The sequence below is a fragment of the Poeciliopsis prolifica genome, unplaced genomic scaffold, assembly GCF_027474105.1.
Source record: "Poeciliopsis prolifica strain line A6 unplaced genomic scaffold, Auburn_PproV2 SCAFFOLD046, whole genome shotgun sequence".
Taxonomy (NCBI): Eukaryota; Metazoa; Chordata; class Actinopteri; order Cyprinodontiformes; family Poeciliidae; genus Poeciliopsis; species Poeciliopsis prolifica.
In genome coordinates, this window is record NW_026562421.1 from 908,308 (window position 1) to 926,463 (window position 18,156).

Here is an 18,156-nt window from a genome sequence, read left to right on the forward strand (position 1 = left end):
ATTAGAGCTGCTTCTATAGACTTCTATAGACGTCTCACTGGTTGCTTCAAACATCAAGTAAAGAGAGATTCGTCCAAGTTCATTATCACTGTAAAGTGCAGAAATTCTTCTAAGCATGGTGGTGGCAGCATCATGAGATGTTGTGGGCAACTTCAGTAAGGTCAGGAAAACCTGTCAGAGTAGAGAGGAAGGTAGAGGGAAGTCAAATTTAAAATAGTCTTGAAGAAAACTGTTGTGGGCAGAATTAAGCCTGGGCCACACCACATTTTTCTAACTTTCATTTGGAAATTATTTAAAACCAAGTGTCTATTTTTTGTACAATAAACTAGTTTGTGTCTTCATATGTTGGGATAAAACATTAAAAAGTTTGTATGACATCTCCACCTGCGGCATGTAGACCTGCACTGCCCTCCTGATAATGTGAGATAGAGTTTTTTTTGGGGGGGGGAGGTTACCAATAACTTTGAAGAACCTGATGATTATTCTATTTTTTTTGTTGTTGTTTTGTTTTGCTCCTGTTTTGGCCTGCAAGCTACTACCAAACCAGTCCATTGGGCATCATAGCAAAAAAGGAAAAAAAAATTATAGTATATATATATATATATATATATATAGTACTACCAAACCATATAGTATATATATATACTATGATTTATATATATATATATATTATATATATATATATATATATATATATATATATATATATATATACTATGATTTTTTTTTTTCCTTTTTTGCTATGATGCCCAATGGACTGGTTTGGTAGTAGCTTGCAGGCCAAAACAGGAGCAAAACAAAACAACAACAAAAAAATGTTGTGTGTATATATATATATATATATATATAATATATATATATATATTATATATATATATATATATATATATATATATATATATATATATATATACACACACACACACACACACAGGAACATAGAATTCAGAAAAACTAAGCAAATAAATGAGAACTCATTTGAAACTGAATTAATTGGCGCAAACCTCTGAGTTGGATTGTCTGTAGTGGTTATGGCATTTTCAAGATGCAGAATGGATTCAGTATTGATGGAGAAAGCAGCGGAGGTGGGTGTCAAATGACAGGTTGCAGACGGGATTTTGATGCAGTTCAGTATCGACAGGAGCAACGCGGAAGGGCAGAAGGATGGCTGAGAAAGCAAATCACACAAACTCAAAATTTCCTTTTTCTTTCATCCTTACCTCAGCTCTGTTTACCTAAAGGCAGTCATTTTAAAGGCTTCTTACTGTGAAAATGCAAAACCTTAAATATATTTGACTTCAAAGAATGTATTTTTGGAGCTTTGTCAGGAGTTCATTTTATGGTGTTTTGGAAATAATGTTGAAAATTTGACTTTTTTTATTCATAGGTTTGTTTTTGATATATTTTATTAACAAATGTTAATTTGGTGTGTCATTATCTATCAAAACTGTTTGGTTTTAAATGAACAAATATGTATAATCAACAAAGGTACAAGAGAACCAGCGCTGCTGTCAAAAAATTAAAAGACACTGAATTTAATAGGATTAACACAACAAGACATATCCCAGCAGGCACTTTTTGAATTCATCTCCAGGTAATTAAAAATGTTGAACTTAATATTCAAGCTCAAGATGTTATTCACTGAAATGATAATGACTACACATGATGACACAAAGTAATTTCATTCTCATTTTTTATTTTCAAATATACAACCTCAAATGCACATATCCCATTTCACTAAAAGATTTCTTTCTCAAAATATACTGTTTTTCCTTCCGCTATGTTGTACATTAGAGTGCCTTTTACTTTCTGAAAACCAAAAACATCCACACTGGAAAACCGTATGCACAACCAAATGTACTGCAGTAAGTCTTTATGTCGTTTTTGGAGACTTTCTTTAAACGCTGGTTATCAGTAAGTTGAAATTAATATTTTAAATTAGCCAGGATTCTCCACATTAGAGCCATTCCTTTGTAAATTAATCTACTTCAGAAACCGAACAAATTACAATTCATGGCTTAAAGATGAGCTAGGTAATTTGAATAAGGAAGCTAAAAGAAAAATAGATCCTTCAGGTCTCAGAACAGACACATTTCACCCAGTTACACTTTGCTTAGATTTTAGGCTTTTGGACAAACAATATATTTTCTCAATTTCCTTCTCACAGTGCAAAGGCAAAAAACACACTTTGAAACTAAAGAAGTAGTCCACCTCATAAAGCAGACTGGCAATAATTTTCACCTGTTTCTGCAAAGGTGAAATATTGTGCCATGTCCACTAGATGGCAGCAGAAACCGTTTTTAACGTACCCTGTAATGTAATTCAAAGCGGTAAATCAACACCAAGTGGAATTAATTTACAACTGAAAATTGACCAAAAGCTCTCAAAGTGAAATCAGTGATTTATCAGAGAAAGATATATGAATGATGGAGTGTTGTTATGATGCCTCCTAAAACAGAGGCAGATACGGAAGGAATAGCAGGAGCTGACATAGCATTTCATAGACCTAAGAAAAAGTAGAAAGTTTGTAGGTAAAGAAATGTTTGCAATATGTAAATGTGAGAGTTATGACAACAAATGGATGTGTACAAACAGCAAATAAAATATTATGAATAACAGAACCAGTATGTTAAATCAGTTCTTTTGAACTACCATACATTTATGATCCCTTTAGAATGGAAGAAGTCAGACTTGCAAAAAATTCCCAGTCACATATGTATAAATAAATGCAGCAGAAATCTGCTGTCACAGGTTCTCTTCTTTAGAGAAACCTTTTGAACTATTTGTGATGTAAAAACACATAAAACTAGTTAACATAAAGGAAAGATAATGTGTTATTTTTGTCCTATAGAAAGTTTTCTTTTTCTATCATCCTTAGAAGAATGTGATGTTCCCCTGCTGCTACATGTTCTCAACACTGCTGATAAATAATACTGATGAAAGAAGATAAAACAAGGATGCAAACCTGATGACTATTCTGTTTTCAGAGCCTGCCACATATTGGTTGATTGTTGTTAATACAACAAAGAAGACAGAATACATGTTAATTTTCACCAATAACACTGAAAAACAACCCATTCTCGTTTCTTTTTTCTAAGTCCTCTCAGTCAGGTGTCACATCAAAATAAAAGGTGTAATAAAGAGACTGTTTCCCATGAATTAACAGGTGTTTTTTTTTTCCATCTTGGATACTCCGATGGCAACAAGGAGCAGCAGCAATAGCAGTCTGTAAACCTGTGTTTCACTTTACAGTTTGCAGCTCCAAAGTGATGTGGGGAACAAAATATAGGAGCAGGACCAGAGCAGGTAGTACACGCACGCAGGGGGGAAGGGAGAACAGAACACCATCGCAACTCCTGAAACAGAGAAGGTAAAGGAAAATGAGAAATTGAATGTCAGAAATTCTATCTATTCATTTAACCTTCTGTCTGTCTGAAACAGATTAAACAAAATAGCCTTTAATAATTTAACATTAGTAATTTAGATAGATAACTAGGTAGCTAGATAGATAGACAGACATATTGTTAATTTGAATGTTTGTTGCACTCCCTAAGTTTTGTTGCCCTGGGCAGTGAGCCACACTGTCAAGTCCAAAATGGACTAATATGGTCAAATTTCCACAAGTCTGCAAGCATTTTATTTTTTTCTTTTCTTTTTTTTTTTTTTACTTTTTTGGAGCTGTTATAGTTTTTAAATGAGTTTACCTCCAGCGTACACTACTTTCTTCCAAGTTTGAGACTCCAGGATTTTGTCGTGGGGATAGAAGTTCTGACTGATCATAAATAGGATCATGGCCACTGCGAGGACCCGCAGCACACTCAGGTTTCCTCCTGACAGCAAAGAGGCACTGGCTAGGATGGCTGATGAGTAGATACAGGGGAGTCCGCGATACACAAATGGAATACCTGATCCAAAACCAAAGTGTGTTTTGATTAAGAACTCTGAACTTGATTAGACTCTAGTGTACTGTAAACATTTGATTATCGTAACTCACCGCTTGAGAAGAAACAGAGACGGACAAACACAGACAGCACATAGCACATGCACAGGACGTTGTCCAGCAAGTCGGAAGTCCTCAGCAGCAGAGATGTGGCGATCCCAAAAGTGGTGAAGTCAGCAAAATCATCCAGCTTTGCACCTAGACATGAAAAACAAAACACCAGAACTGCTGACACCTGGACTTCACTTACAGTTTTTCTCAATTTCTTTGTTGATTTAGATTTCAATATAAATGTAACATTCAGATTTAGATTGAATATTTAAATTTAGATTTAATAGGTTTAGATTTACCATTTAGATTTTTCAAAATTTCATAAAATGGTAAAATATAACAGATTTTAGACACTTCTATTTTAAATGTAATAAAAGTGATAAAGGTTATTTAAATATCACTAAACTCTCTTCTAAATCTTTTGGATTCATATTTTGACACTAGGCGCCCCCGACCTTTTGGACATGCATCAATTGATTCCATCTAATTATTTGCTGTTTCACAACATTATTTGCTTATGTCATGAAATACACTTTCAGACAAGTATATTTCATTCCCTATAAAACAAAAATTCCTCATTCCATCATGCAATTTCTGACATAAAATTTCTACAAAATACTCTGACGTTTGCGGTTGTAATATGAGAAACAGTGTTTCAAGTGGAATAAATATTTTTGCAAGGCACTTGAGCTACTTTTTCAGCTCTTCAGGGTGAAGATGGATAACATTCCTGCCATGTGATAGTAATGTGTTGCATGCAAAAATCTGAAACTGGAAACATCAGTGTCAGCCCAACAAACAGCTGTTCAATAAACAACATTCTCTGCTTGCTTGTCTTTTTATCCCTCAGGAGCCCATAGTATGTTTTCAGCGGATGACGATGAGGTGATTCAGCCTGTAGCCCTCGAATGAACGGGTTGGAATCCCGCAGCCGGGGGTCAACAATTTTAGCAATTTCAGAAATGCGGAGAAGCCAAAGCAACAGGATAAAACAGACAATTGGAACTGGATGCCATAGACTTAGGCTGCTTAATCGGAAAGTGATTGTTCACTTTCCAAAAACAACAATGTGAAACCTGCAAAGTCATGCAGAAAACGGCTTGTTGAGACATAAAGCGGCTAACAATGATGCACCTGGGAGCTATTTTAAGTTTTGGGGATAATATTGACACAATTCAGGTGCAGGTGTTATTTATATTGCAAGTTAGCATTTACAACATTTATTCAAAAAATTCGAATTTTTGAATTATAAATGTGCATTTACATCTATTTCAAACACTTAGAACTTATTTATCCAAAAGAGCAGAGAGGTTTTCAAAAGAGTTCAAATGACATTATATAAAATATACATGATTCTAATCTTGGAAGCTCTGTAAGAGTAACCAGAGGTTTTCACAAGCAGAGTTTCCTTTCACCGAATCCCTTTGTGAGGCCAAATTTAAAAAAAAGTGCAGACAAAAGACTGCAACAGACACTGCCAACAGCCCTACTGAAGTTAATCTTTGGTAAAAGTTTATTGACCACAAGCTTCCACTTACCCAGTGCCGAGCAGGCATTGAGTCGCCTGGCAACCGCTCCATCTGCCAAATCTAGCAGGTACCCAATCAGAACCAGCCAACACGCCGCATGATGGTGCCTGAACAAAACAAGTGAGAGTGAAGTTCTTCTATTTGTTGACAAAAAGCTTTTTTTCTAGAGGTAAAATGTATGCCAAGTCTGAAAAGCTAATTCTGTTTATGTAGGCAAAATGTTGTTGATGAATGTGGTGAAGACAATTTACTTGCAAAGTGCTCCAAGGTCTAAAGTTTTTTTTTTCTGTCTTGCTGCAGAGCAAATGTGGAAAAAGTGCAGAGATTTTACTATTTAGTTTACATGTCAGGTGGAAAACTAGCACTGAAAATCACCCAGATCAACATGATGCTATCACCAATGTAAAAACATCGGTGATAGCATCATGCTGTGGCAGTAACTTTCATTTCCAGTTAGGATGTAGTGTTTTGTTTTTGGGTATTTTTGGCCATATCAAAATTGGTTTATTTTCCAAAACTGCAATGAAAACACTTGTTTTGTATCACATACGTCACTTGATGAACAACCAGATATTACCATTGGCACAAACCATGAAGATGAGGACAACAGGACGTATTTGGAGAATCATGGAGTTGCTGATTTCTTAATGATTTATTGCATGAAAAAATTTATTCAGATTGGATTTTAGTTTAAGTTCTTATTTAATGTAAACTCTGGAATTGCAAAATTGGAATTTATGACATCAGCACAATATTGACAAATTCTATGTTCAGTTTTTCACTGTGTTTTGCTTTTGTCCTTCTGAGCACACTTTGATTGTCTGGACTATTAATGGTGTGTTTACTCACCCGTTCAGGCTGCTGAGGATAGAGGCCATGCCCATGATCATGTTGGCCATAGATAGAGCATTAGCAGCATTTTTCCGTGCAAACTCCTTGATTTGGAGCCTTGTAGCATGATCGCTCAGGAGGAGCTTGTTGGCATACTGGAAGAAATCTGAGAGCAAACAACAGCAGCAGTTAGTAGCAGTTCTTGTTGAATCAACAACACCCCACTTTGATCAGATGAGCACACCAGCCGACCTTCTCAGTGGGAATAGATTACTGATTTTATCTGAGTCTGAATCAAACCTTAGAGAGGGTTAGGTGCTGTAAATACTTCAGTACCCATTACAATATAAGAATATTACACACCAGTTAATAGGGAAAAAAACATTACTCCCAAACTGATGACCCCGTCTGATGTAAAAGAAGTATGACTTACCAAGCTGTTTGTTTATTGGACGGACATCGACCTTATGATACATTCATCCGTTTTCAGTTCAAAAACACGTGTTACCATAAAATCACGCAGTTCAATTTGCACATCCAGCACCAATCTTTGGTATTGGATGTGCACCAAAGATTGCACATCCAATCTTTGGTGCAATCTCAGCATGTGTTAGAAGATTTTTTTTTTTTCAAACACAATGGCATGCAAGAACATGTTCTAATTTGTAGAAAGGGAAGTATAAGTACATGTTACTGGTCAGCATTTACAAATTAATATATCGGGGACCAAATGCTGGTGTGGGAGACATACTAACAATGTGTGGGGTGTTACTGTGCACACATCTGACGACAGAGAGCTGGACCTACTAAACTGACATATACACAACATGAGATCGATTAGCCTGTTAACACTGACCTAGCAAAAGGATGTGGCAGCAGGGTTCAAATAGCTGACTGATTGTTTAGATCAATTAATAGCTGATGTGTGGACTATTAATGGAGGGAGTGACAGTAGGGTAGGTAAACACAGGACTGTGGAAAAAGGATTCAACTCCATCTGAGGTATTCTACTTTTGTGCTGAAAATCTAACATCTAGTTGTGTTTTATGTTTGGATTTAAGCTACACTGGCAGTACAGACAGAATGCAGTGAACCTAATATTAATTTGTGCCACTTTTTGCTGTAGTACGAAGCAGGACTCCTCGATTTTGGGCCACTTACTGTAAAAAATGTTTATTATTAGGTTGTTTATTATTAGGTCCTTTTAAACTGTTTCTAACAATTGATTTGTGTAGCTTTGTGAACTTTCTCAGACAGCAACTTTGAAGGCCAAAAAACTCTCATCTATTTGAGAAATTCTTAGCATTTTTGATTGAAGTTAAAACTTGAACTGCTTTTCACATGTTACTCTAGAGATTGTTGAACTGAACATTTCAGTTTGTTACATTTTATCTTTAGTCAAAAGCAAATTGAAACACATATTAATGCAGGAACTCAAAAAACCCCTAAAAATGTTACATTCCTAGGTCACAGTCCATATTTTATTTGTTCTCAAAGCAAACAGCAGATTTTTATATGTCATTTTCACACAAAATAAGTCTTTGGAGCCATGTGTCTCTAAGATAGGAAGGGTGCTACGATATATCAATGATGGCATTGAATGTAGAAATGCATATTGTAAATAGAAAACATTTTTGTAAAGAGAAAAAGCATTTTAACTAGAATATTTCTAATGGCTGTGTGGCTGCTTATTGGGAGTACAGAAATAGACTGAGTGAGCACTATTACTTTCTCCAAAAATCCTCGACACATGGTGAGTGAACAACATAAAAATGAGGTGGACAACCCTCTTGTCAGCCTTAAACACTGACTGTCTTCTTAAAACATTTTTTCGCAGGATTATTAAGCTTGTAGGTTAGAGGGATTGAACAATCCAAGGCTGAGGGAATACAAAACAACATTGTTTATGCCACTGCACTGGGTGATGCTTAACTGGACTGAACAGCTTGCAGGTGTTATTTGTGAACAAACAGTTTCATGGACAAGAAGATATGTTGTTTTACTGTGACGTTTCCTTCTTCATTACACTCTTTGGCAGCAAAAAACTTTGACTGACTTAGAAATTAAATGAATAATCCATTTATTTCATGTCATTACTTTTATGTCTCCAAGTTACTGTATTTACAGAACATTTCTCCATATATCCTTTTTCTTAATTGATAAATTGTCAAATTTATCACATAAGGTAAATAAATCTAAATTTCATAAGGTATATATAGCATTACCTTTTGAAACATAATTATGGTACATACATATATTGAAATAAATGTACATACCATAAGCTACAAGCACAACTATAAAGATAAAGTTTTGATTTAAAAAAAATTGATTAATATTCTTTGACTACATTTTCCCTGATAACACTGGCACTGTTAGCATGTGATAGCATACAAAAAGTATGAAAGCCAGAGGAATTGAAAACTTTTTTCCACAGAGTTTTATCTTTAGTTAACGAGCAATGATGCATACAGCTATTAATTTTCAGTATGTATATTTACGATTCGCCATTTACAATTATTGTCAGTAAGATACAAATTTGCTGAGACTGGCTGATTCCAGACAAAAAATGACCATCACAAATATTATGCATATGCTATTCTTTTTTTTTTTTTTTTACATAAATCAAGTAAAAGAATACTCTGTTTTCTCAATTTCCTCTCTTCTAAGCTAACAGTAATCTCTCAAGTCATGGTGCTGATCCAAGAGAGTATGCACAGATATTGACCTGCATTTTTTAAATATTTTTTTTTATTGTTGCAGTAGCAACCCTTCACGAGATTTTCTCCCTGAACTTCCTTTGATTCCAAAGCCAGGCGAATGCATCTGAAAGAAAACAGTGTATGAGACAAAGCCAACACACACACACAGCCAACAACAACTTTCACTTGATAGCATGCTTTTTTCACTATCTCATGTTGGACTTTATCCTAAAGTTACCACTTGGCATGTTAAATAACTGTTTTTATAGGAAAACAGAACAATAGTAGCTGCAGAGAAGAAGTTAATATATTTTATCTTTAAACAAAGTGAATGCCAGCAAAGGTGTATAAAACTCAATGGGCTTTGTTGTGATCACTTGGCTGGATATTAAAAGCAAAAGACAAATCCAGAACCAAACGGTGCCAATTTGAAGCAGGTCTCTATTTCTGGATTCTTGCCTAATTAGTGCAAAGCATGATGGGTAGGCCCTTGTTATGTAATACCCAGCCATGTTACCAGGTAACAGCTAAAGAGAGTGCATGGAAAAACAAGAAAAACTCTCAACTCAGAGTGCACAACCAGAACAAACAGAAATGAACTTACTGAGCTAACTAAACAAACTACGTTTTCTTTATTAAACTGCACTATTGCCATGTCTACGAGTTTCATTAATTAAACATATTATCAAGCAGCTGACAGGCTTAGCTATAAAATATTATACATTACAGTTTGTATGCATCTGTCATCCAACTGTTCTCTGTATATTAATGAATGCAACAAACAGACGAAGTACACAATTGTAATAATCATCCATGACATGGATACTAAATGCATTTAGGACCATATTTATCAAATGCATTATGCAGGTGTATCTTAACAAATTAGTTTATTTATCCCAATAATTCAACAGAAAAACTGAAAATCATATAAATAATTATATATAGTTTGACTGCAAGAAATTCAACATGTTTTTTTCTATAAATTCTGATTATTAAGTAAGAAAACCTCTAAATTCAACTTCTCAGATGATTAGAATATGAATTAATATCAATAGAAAATCTATTTTATACAAAAACGCTGTTACAGTGGCGGATCCCATGATGATGGGGAGGGCTGCTGACTTTACTTACATCCAGGATAAAGTTACTGGCAACCTGTGCAAAGAGGGTAGCTATAAAGGGTCACTGCTAAAGAATCAGGTTATTTAGCCACAAGCAGAATTATTTTACTGTGCAGTGGTTCTGATTAGGAGTTGAGATGAGAATAAAGTACATACCAGAGGAAGGGGTCAGGAGGATCATGGTTCACAATTCAGCAGCTGAAAGAAAAACAAAGTTCCAGTTATTGTTGTGCAGTTGTAAACATTTGTGCTTATTAAATTTAAACAATATTTAGTTTCAAATGGATAAATAGGTATACTTTTGGAGAAATGTCATTGCATGACATATTGCATGAGATATGTCATTGCATGACATATCCCCAAATCTGCAATGACATATCTGTTTGAAACTTTTTTTTAGAAAAAATGCTTCTAATGACAATCACCCGTAGCGTAGTAACTGCTTGATGAAAAACATCACATTATCCTAGGTGCAAAATACTCTATTTTTTGAAAGAAAAAAAAAACTCTGTTTTTTAAAATTCCAAACAGTAAAATAAAAACTTCCGCTTTGCTGGAGGCTGTAACGCGCACCGTGCACTAGACCTCCATCAGCAGCGGAGAAAAATTTCATTCCAACACCATCGTTAAGAATCCTGTCAAACTGCGCTCATATGAGACGTGAGAAAACAGTTCTAGTTTATTTAAAAAAAAAAAAAAAAAAAAAGTTTGTTTGTTTTTTATCTTACCCGAAAGGAGCTCCACAGTTTTCTTAGTTTACTTTAATCAAATGACGGAGGCGTGAAAAATGTGCGCACACTTCATGCCAAAATTTATTGTAGGCTACTTAATTTATTTCTTCTTCCCTTCTTTTTGCAATGCAAAGTACCTACCGCTTAATATTATTCTGTTTTCTGTGTCAATATCGTTAAATAAACGAATGAACGCACTGAGCAGACCACCTGCCTGTGTGCTTGGTGACCGCTGTTTAAGCGCGTCCTTTTAAAGTAGCAGCAGTGACAAATCCGCTGGAATATTCCAAGCGGAAATGACGTAGATCCCCCTCCTCCCCACTTGTTTTTCCCCCCCCAAAGCTGGTGAGGTTAGTGTGAGTTACAAAACCTGGGTATTCAGGCAGTCAGATATACCCAGACTGAGTAGAAAGAAACATTTGTTTTTTCTGCTGTCTGACATTGAATCAGATTAATGATCATTTAACTCTATGCAGTGAAAGTTAGTGACAAACTATTAATTAGCACTTTTGTTAGCTATTATTGTATTAACTCAGAAGAACATACACTGACTGTATAACCTCGGTTTATGAATATATTTAATGTTTGAAAGCATTAGAAAAAAAGTTGATCTTATAGTTGAACTTCTGCTCAGAATCACAAATATTACAGTTTGTCATCCAGTGTAGTATTTTCTAGAAACAATGAACGTTTTCAATACAGAATGCAACAAAGTTGAATCGTCGGTCCCACAAGTCAGTGTTACATTCTTCTACTCTATCTGATCATATTTTTATGATCAGATAGAGTCATGTTTGTAAAACGAGTAAATGGACACAATTTACAAAAAGTACATTTCCAAAATCACATATGCAAGAGATTGATAATGCAACAAAAACAGGGACTTTGTTTCACCTGTAAGCATTAGCTGCTGACGCATTTATTCAAAGCAATTTGGTGGGAAAACAAAGCAAAAATAGTCTTAATATTAATCTACTTCTTATCAGACTTTACATTAACTTGATTCCATTTTAAAAACTTTTTAAAATTTTTCTTTTATGAAAAAAAACAATCAAATCTGGATTTAATTGTTCATTATAAAAATGAGTTTTTTCAGCAATTGATAAACCAAAAATATATAGTTTATTTCTTCAATGTTTTACTGTTTTTACAGCTTTTGCAAAAAGTCATGATCAATAAAATTTGGCTTTTTGACAAATTTACTATACAAAAAAAAACCTTTCGTTAAACTAAATATAGATTTTCACAAAATGATAATTAAAGAAAATATATTTCATCAATAGCTACCCCTCTTAATCTAGTACTTAGAAGAAATATGGTAGTTTGAAAAAAGAGTTGCAAACTCTGTTGCAAATCCTGTAATGAAACATAACATTGCAGGAAACTCCTTTCTGATGCCTTCCATAACATATAGCTTCACTCCAACTAAAATAATCTCAAGAGAAAAGGGAATGAAAATGGCAACTTGTGATATTTCTCAGACCATGAATAGAAAGCAGTTTTGGTGATGAGTCAGATTTTTCAGTTTGACAATACTTACTATTGGCATGCTGCAGAATCCACTCAGTCAATTACTAGCCTAATGCTGCTTCAATAGTTTCAAAATGTAGAGGCTTTTAGGCTCAAATGTAAACACATTGAGGTTGAATGAGTGAAAGCCAGAGTCAGTTTTGTTCTGAAGTTTCCATTATTCATTCTGTTCCAGAAAAATTATTTTGGTCTTTCAATAATTTGCCTGAACCATTTTTTTTCTTTTTATTGAGCCTGTGCTGTTCAGAAAACGCATAGCTTCTGTAAGTTTCAAAATAGTTTGTACTAATCTGATTAATGGTTGTATTTCATACATGATCCAAGTTAATCATAGTAACCTCCATAAACTTTTTAATTACTTTTAATTACCGGTAGCTTTTTCATTCCTGGCTTTGGTAAACGTGCTGATTAAACTGTAGGACTTGGGTTAAATATTTTGTGTATCACTCTACAAGGCTCCCACAACAGTTTACTGGAATTCTGCTGGATTCCTCTGGAGAACTGGTGTAGCTATTCAGGTTCACAGGCTATCACATTCACACACACACACACACCCACCCACCCACACACACACACACACACACACACACACACACACACACACACACACACACACACACACGCACACATGCATTTTCAGCTCTATCCACAATTTTTTCCCATGATGTCACTCAAATAAATTGTGTTTTTCAAGTTTAGCTAAGATGTTGTGAATTAATCAAAATCTTATAAAATCATCATGAAAGAAGAAGGTTTGGGTTAGGATCAACCCTTTCATACTGAACTCAGGGCTGCTCTGTAATCTCTCATTTTTCCAGTTAGAAACCCAAATAATCACGATTGCTACTCCAAAAATATATTTACTGTATTATAGTAGATATTTAGGAATATTAAGCAATACCCTAAATTAAGTCCGGAAACCTCGTCTCTGTTGCAACAGACGTATGAAAAGAATCTGATATATTTGTGTCTTCTTGATAATCCTCTTTTGGAGAAAAGAATCTGCATGTGAATCCATAGTTTAGTTTTGCAAGAAATACATAGCGTGGTACAATTCTTAGATGCAGGTGGAATTTCACTGGGACTTTAGAATCTTTTGCTGCCAGTGAACTGCGGCTGTTACCTAATCTGGTCACTTCTAACACAGCAGAAACAAGTACAAGTTTTATCAGCACCATGAATGGCTTCTTTTACAGTGTTTTCTTAGTGCTGATCAGCAAACTATGTTTTTTTGTCTCCTTTACAGATTCATTGCTTCCCCTGATGGCTGTCACTGTCAGTGTTAGGCCTTTTAGAAGAATTTGATGCGTTTCAGCAGTTAGAAATAGGGTGAATTACATTGGGTTTTCCTTTGAACATCAGAGCAAAAGGTCTAAATACAAATGGAGGCAACACTTTTCAGATGTTCCTTTGTGATTTTTTTTTTACTATGTATTGTGCAGACAAAAAGCCAACAAAACCCAGAATTATGTACTGCATGCTGAGGAAGATAATGGTGACGCTGAAGCTCAGAAACAGGTGAAAACGGAAATGAAATGAAAAGATAAATCAGGCCACCTAAATAAATCAATAACTAATTAAATAAACCAAACAGACACACAGCAGTTGCTGAAATTGAGATATCAGCAAAAACTTCTTTAGTCATGGCAGTCAATTTAGTAGAACAAGAAGGTTGTATTTTAATTTTGGCTTATGTTAGTTTACAAACTATTAAATGTACATTTCCTTACACTTGATACCCTTGTATCAACTCCTGCTCTTATGACCACATAGAGGTTGATAAAGTAATTTTTCTCCCACATAACACAAAACAATAAAAGTAGGACAACAGAAACCAAAACAAATATATGTTGACATATCGGAAATTGTCTTGATTTTTCTCATGATCTCGTTTTGAAAAGCAGCTTCAGGTGAGCAGGGTGCTCATGGAAATTTAGCCTCTATGTAGCCCTGTCTAAAAATCATTCTGTGACAGACAGACAGTGAAAAGCTCCATGTCTCCAGCTCGGATTTCATGTAGCCAATTACAATGAACAGTGAGGTCAATGTGCTGATAGGCTCTCTAATCTTGTTATGTAACTGCAGTGTACAGACAACACAGCTAGTGTGTATTGTTCAATTTGCTTTCAGAGTGAATTAATATTTTTTTTTTCAAGTGACGAACTATTTTTATATTATTTTTAAAGATTGTTGTAACTTTTAAGATAGATAAACATGACAAGGAGCCGGTAAAACAATTTCAAATAATCATTAAAAGAAAGACAGGATTACAAACAGGAAAGCCCATAAACACACCAACATTAGTAAAACCCTACTTTGTTAGCTGAACAGTTATGTTCAGCCTACAAAGTTACAATGTTACACTAAAATGGCGTATTTAGGTCAAAACTCAAGAAAGGATTGGTGTCACTATTTGGAGTAGTCTGCATTCAGTTTAACTGAGGAACATCTAAAACAATTTAGGAAAACAATATTTGTAAAGATCAAAGAGGATATTTGCTTAAATTGATTCAGAAAATTAAATAAGAAACTCTTAAACAAATCTGGACTATAATGCAAAAGACAGCAATGTGGCGTGAAAAAAGAAATCCCAAGATGACAAAGAGAACATGAGTTTTGTTTTTATTTAGGAAACAAAGTGAACGGGAGAATCTTTCCAACATGGGTAATGAAAAAGTCAGATCTTAATGACATCAAAATTATATTCCAGTATTTTCATTAAGTTAATTCCCAAATTGTGTTCAAAAGTAAAAAATACCCTTTTTTCATGGAACCAACATAAAAATTTCAGTCATTACTTAAAGTGGACTTTTCAACATAATAGAGGTAAAAACAAAAATTCTAAACCAATAAACAGCAACTGTTTCTAGACAACTTTGTATTAATTGATATCATATATGTAACAATCCAGTTTAAGGTCAGATACCCAAAATGCAGGCAACAACCACGGCTGGACCATAGCTCCTGCTCATTCATGATAACACCAATCTCATGCATTCATGCACTAGATGCCTAAGACTTATTGTTTCAAAGAATAAGACCAGTTTTAATCCACTGTGACAGGGAAGCTCCAGTCTAGCACTTTGTGTGGGCAATTTGAGAGGAATTTGTAGAGTGGGGGAACGACAATAGAATATTGGAGACAATAGGCAAGAACTCCAGATATTAAAAAGCTAATCAACAACAAAAGCGTTGGAAAAACAGGCAAGAAAGCAGAACAAAATGAATGAAATAAATAAAATGAAACGATGCTCATTTTAGGATTATCAAAACAAATATTTTCGGCTAACAGTAAGAAAAAAATCCAAACCCCCAAATAATTGTGTGATTGTGGTTTGCCATGTGAGTGAAAGGAAGCGTGGGAGCATGCTTATCGGAGCTACACTACAGATCACAGCACGCTGCAGGAGGTTTCTTCTGACTGAACATGAATAGATGAATCTATCTCTGCAGAGTAAACAGCCCACAGTGCCAACAGAGGTTTTTACCTTCCCATGTTGAATTTAAAGTTACCAAACCTGACATTAGGGTTAAAAACCTGAGGCAGGCCGTTCTGGGTTGACCCTCCTGAGGATGTGGATACAGACACATAAACACTACTGTCTTAAAATGGAGTGACCTGCTGCAAACAGATAAAGTTAAAACATACTTGAGCAACATATTTTCTTTGAATACAAGCACTTCCTCAACTGACATTGTTATCTACCTGGCTGGCAGATAATCTAAACACATAAAATAACAAATTCAACACAATCACACATAAAAAAAAAAAAACACTAAAAAAAAAAAATTTTTACTTCTTTTTGAGATCTACTCAATCATAAAAGGCAAGTGAAGCAACAAACCATGCCATATTTTAGAGCTATGTGAAATGTCATGCATATCAACAAATAAACTCCTGCTTCTTAATTTTTTAAAACTACAAATAAATCCAAATTACTAGAAAAAAAGACCTCTGCATGTAACAGACACACGTTGCATCTTCATGTGTGAAAATTAGCACCAAGTTTCATTTCTGTTCATAAAAAAGAACAAATAAAGAAAGAAAAGACATAAAAAAGTGTTGAGTTACTTAAAAGTGGAAGAAAAAAAATCAAATAAAGTTATATATTTAACAATTATTTGTTTGTATTTGGCATCCTGAGTTGTGTACTGGAGTTGAATGTGACTGTGACCATGTGTGTTCATCTCCCAACAATTTGCCAAGCATGCTCGCAAATAAAGGTTTCCCTACAGAAGTGAAGAAAAAAAGGCCTACATATATTCAAGTAACAGTAGAGTTAGGCCTGTAAAAAGCCTCAGACACACAGTATAATAACCCAGAACAAATGCTAGGAAAGATAAAAAGCAGTTGTAATATTAGTTTGCATGTTTTTCCCCACAAACATTATATATATTTAAATGTATATAAATAAAAAAAATTCAGTGCTGTCAAAATATCTCCAACTCCAGAGGACCTGACCTATCGTAGAAGGGCTATTGAGCTCTACTAATAATCTTCTCATGGCTAAAAGTACTGCTGAAAGTATGAAAACCTTACTACTGATCCTTTACCAGTCCTTCATTCAGAATACAACACTGAGACAGAGAAGACTTGTTAATATTGTTTTAAATTTTCCTCTCTTTTTGGTTTTGCTGCACACAGAGAAAAGCATCAGTTGGTTTGTTTTCTTTAATTTTGTGGGGTTTTTTTGCTTGCAGCAAAGCACCGAGTTTGTTTCAGGCTGTATGAGTGTTAAGTCTCTCCGAGGGAGTCTGCTGCATGTGTAATCACTCCGTAGTCTCTCAATGTGTGCGTGTGCTTGTGTGAGTGCGTGTCCTGGTGTATGTATGTCTATGAAGAGCAGGGCTGAACGTTGATGCCGTGGGCAGCGTGAGTCTGCAAATCAATCGGCTGTCCAGGCTGCAGTCCAGGCCGAGCGTTCGTCAGCATCAGGTTCCGAACACAGCCGCTGATTCCTGATGAAAATTTTCCCCCTGTCATAGCGGTCATATCTGGAGCTCCACCTGTGTGTGACAACAAACACAGATTTAAACCTTGCCTCACATTTGACCTGCTGGCCACACGAGAAGTGCAATTCTCAAAAATCTCTTTAAAATGACCTGGATGGATCGATCATAGGTGATGATAAAAAAAAAAAAAACATAAAAAAATTCTTCATACAGGTAGAATCCCTTGTTCTCCACATTAAAATATCAACATATTTTTTTATGAGCTGACAGTATCTATTAAGATTCCTCAAAACAGAAACTAATATCAATAATTGATTTTTAAATATCTATTTAAGCCTTGATATTTGGAAAAAAGTAATATGAAAAACTTAGAAATAAATTAATATGTCATTGGTGATAGTCAGTGTTGGGCACACTTTCTCTAATCCCCTAAAAGCAAAGATAATCTTTTGTTTAGTGCTTTTACTAACTTTGAAAATGTTTAGCATACTTAGCTTTAATTAAATACATTTTTCTGTATGATTTCTGAAGTGTTAATTTACTTGGCCGTTTTGTGAACATTTAACTGAATAAAGTTCCATATGTGCTTTGAAGTTTTTCATTATTAATGGTTAAGAATCCTTAAAATAGATGTTTATATTCATGCTCTTATTTTGAATTGGGTGAAGATTGTTTATACAGTTCTATTTTCTCTTTTTATGTTTTCTCTTTTTTTCCCCCCAATAACTTTATCCCGATGGATATATATGAATAAAACAAAACATAGACACC

The 18,156-nt window shown here is 34.8% G+C and overlaps 2 protein-coding genes across 5 annotated transcripts in view; both read right to left on the reverse strand.

Annotated features, from left to right (window-relative positions):
- Nucleotides 1-1,285: 1,285 nt before the first annotated feature.
- Nucleotides 1,286-11,137, reverse strand: tmem269 (transmembrane protein 269). Of its 3 annotated transcripts, none has more exons than XM_055056967.1 (7): nucleotides 11,044-11,108; nucleotides 10,328-10,369; nucleotides 6,370-6,517; nucleotides 5,530-5,627; nucleotides 3,995-4,138; nucleotides 3,705-3,905; nucleotides 1,286-3,356 (listed from the first exon to the last, which is right to left on the reverse strand). In XM_055056967.1, the coding sequence occupies exons 2-7, from the start codon at nucleotides 10,350-10,352 to the stop codon at nucleotides 3,247-3,249; spliced, it is 726 nt and encodes a 241-aa protein (XP_054912942.1). In that variant the 5' UTR covers nucleotides 10,353-10,369; nucleotides 11,044-11,108; the 3' UTR covers nucleotides 1,286-3,246. The 3 variants fall into 3 exon arrangements, with proteins under 3 accessions (XP_054912942.1, XP_054912941.1, XP_054912943.1); XM_055056966.1 differs by having other exon boundaries at nucleotides 1,287-3,356; nucleotides 10,900-11,137; XM_055056968.1 differs by having other exon boundaries at nucleotides 1,289-3,356; nucleotides 6,370-9,174; nucleotides 10,900-11,137.
- Nucleotides 11,138-15,038: 3,901 nt separating this feature from the next.
- Nucleotides 15,039-18,156, reverse strand: part of hspg2 (heparan sulfate proteoglycan 2) — a 111,944-nt gene continuing 108,826 nt past the window's right edge. For both annotated transcript variants that reach the window (XM_055057004.1, XM_055057005.1), the window contains one exon: nucleotides 15,039-17,439. In XM_055057004.1, coding sequence (XP_054912979.1) covers nucleotides 17,267-17,439 — 173 coding nt within the window. In that variant the 3' untranslated portion in view covers nucleotides 15,039-17,266. The remainder of the gene's footprint in view (nucleotides 17,440-18,156) is intronic.

Excerpts from the sequence above, each read along its gene's own strand:
- tmem269 (XM_055056967.1), bottom strand. The coding sequence starts at position 10,352 with ATGATCCTCCTGACCCCTTCCTCTG. Across the intron at positions 5,628-6,369 it reads ATCCTCAGCAGCCTGAACGG|GCACCATCATGCGGCGTGTT; the intron begins GTGAGTAAACAC and ends TGTTTTGTTCAG. Across the intron at positions 3,357-3,704 it reads GAAAGTAGTGTACGCTGGAG|GAGTTGCGATGGTGTTCTGT; the intron begins GTAAACTCATTT and ends TCTCTGTTTCAG.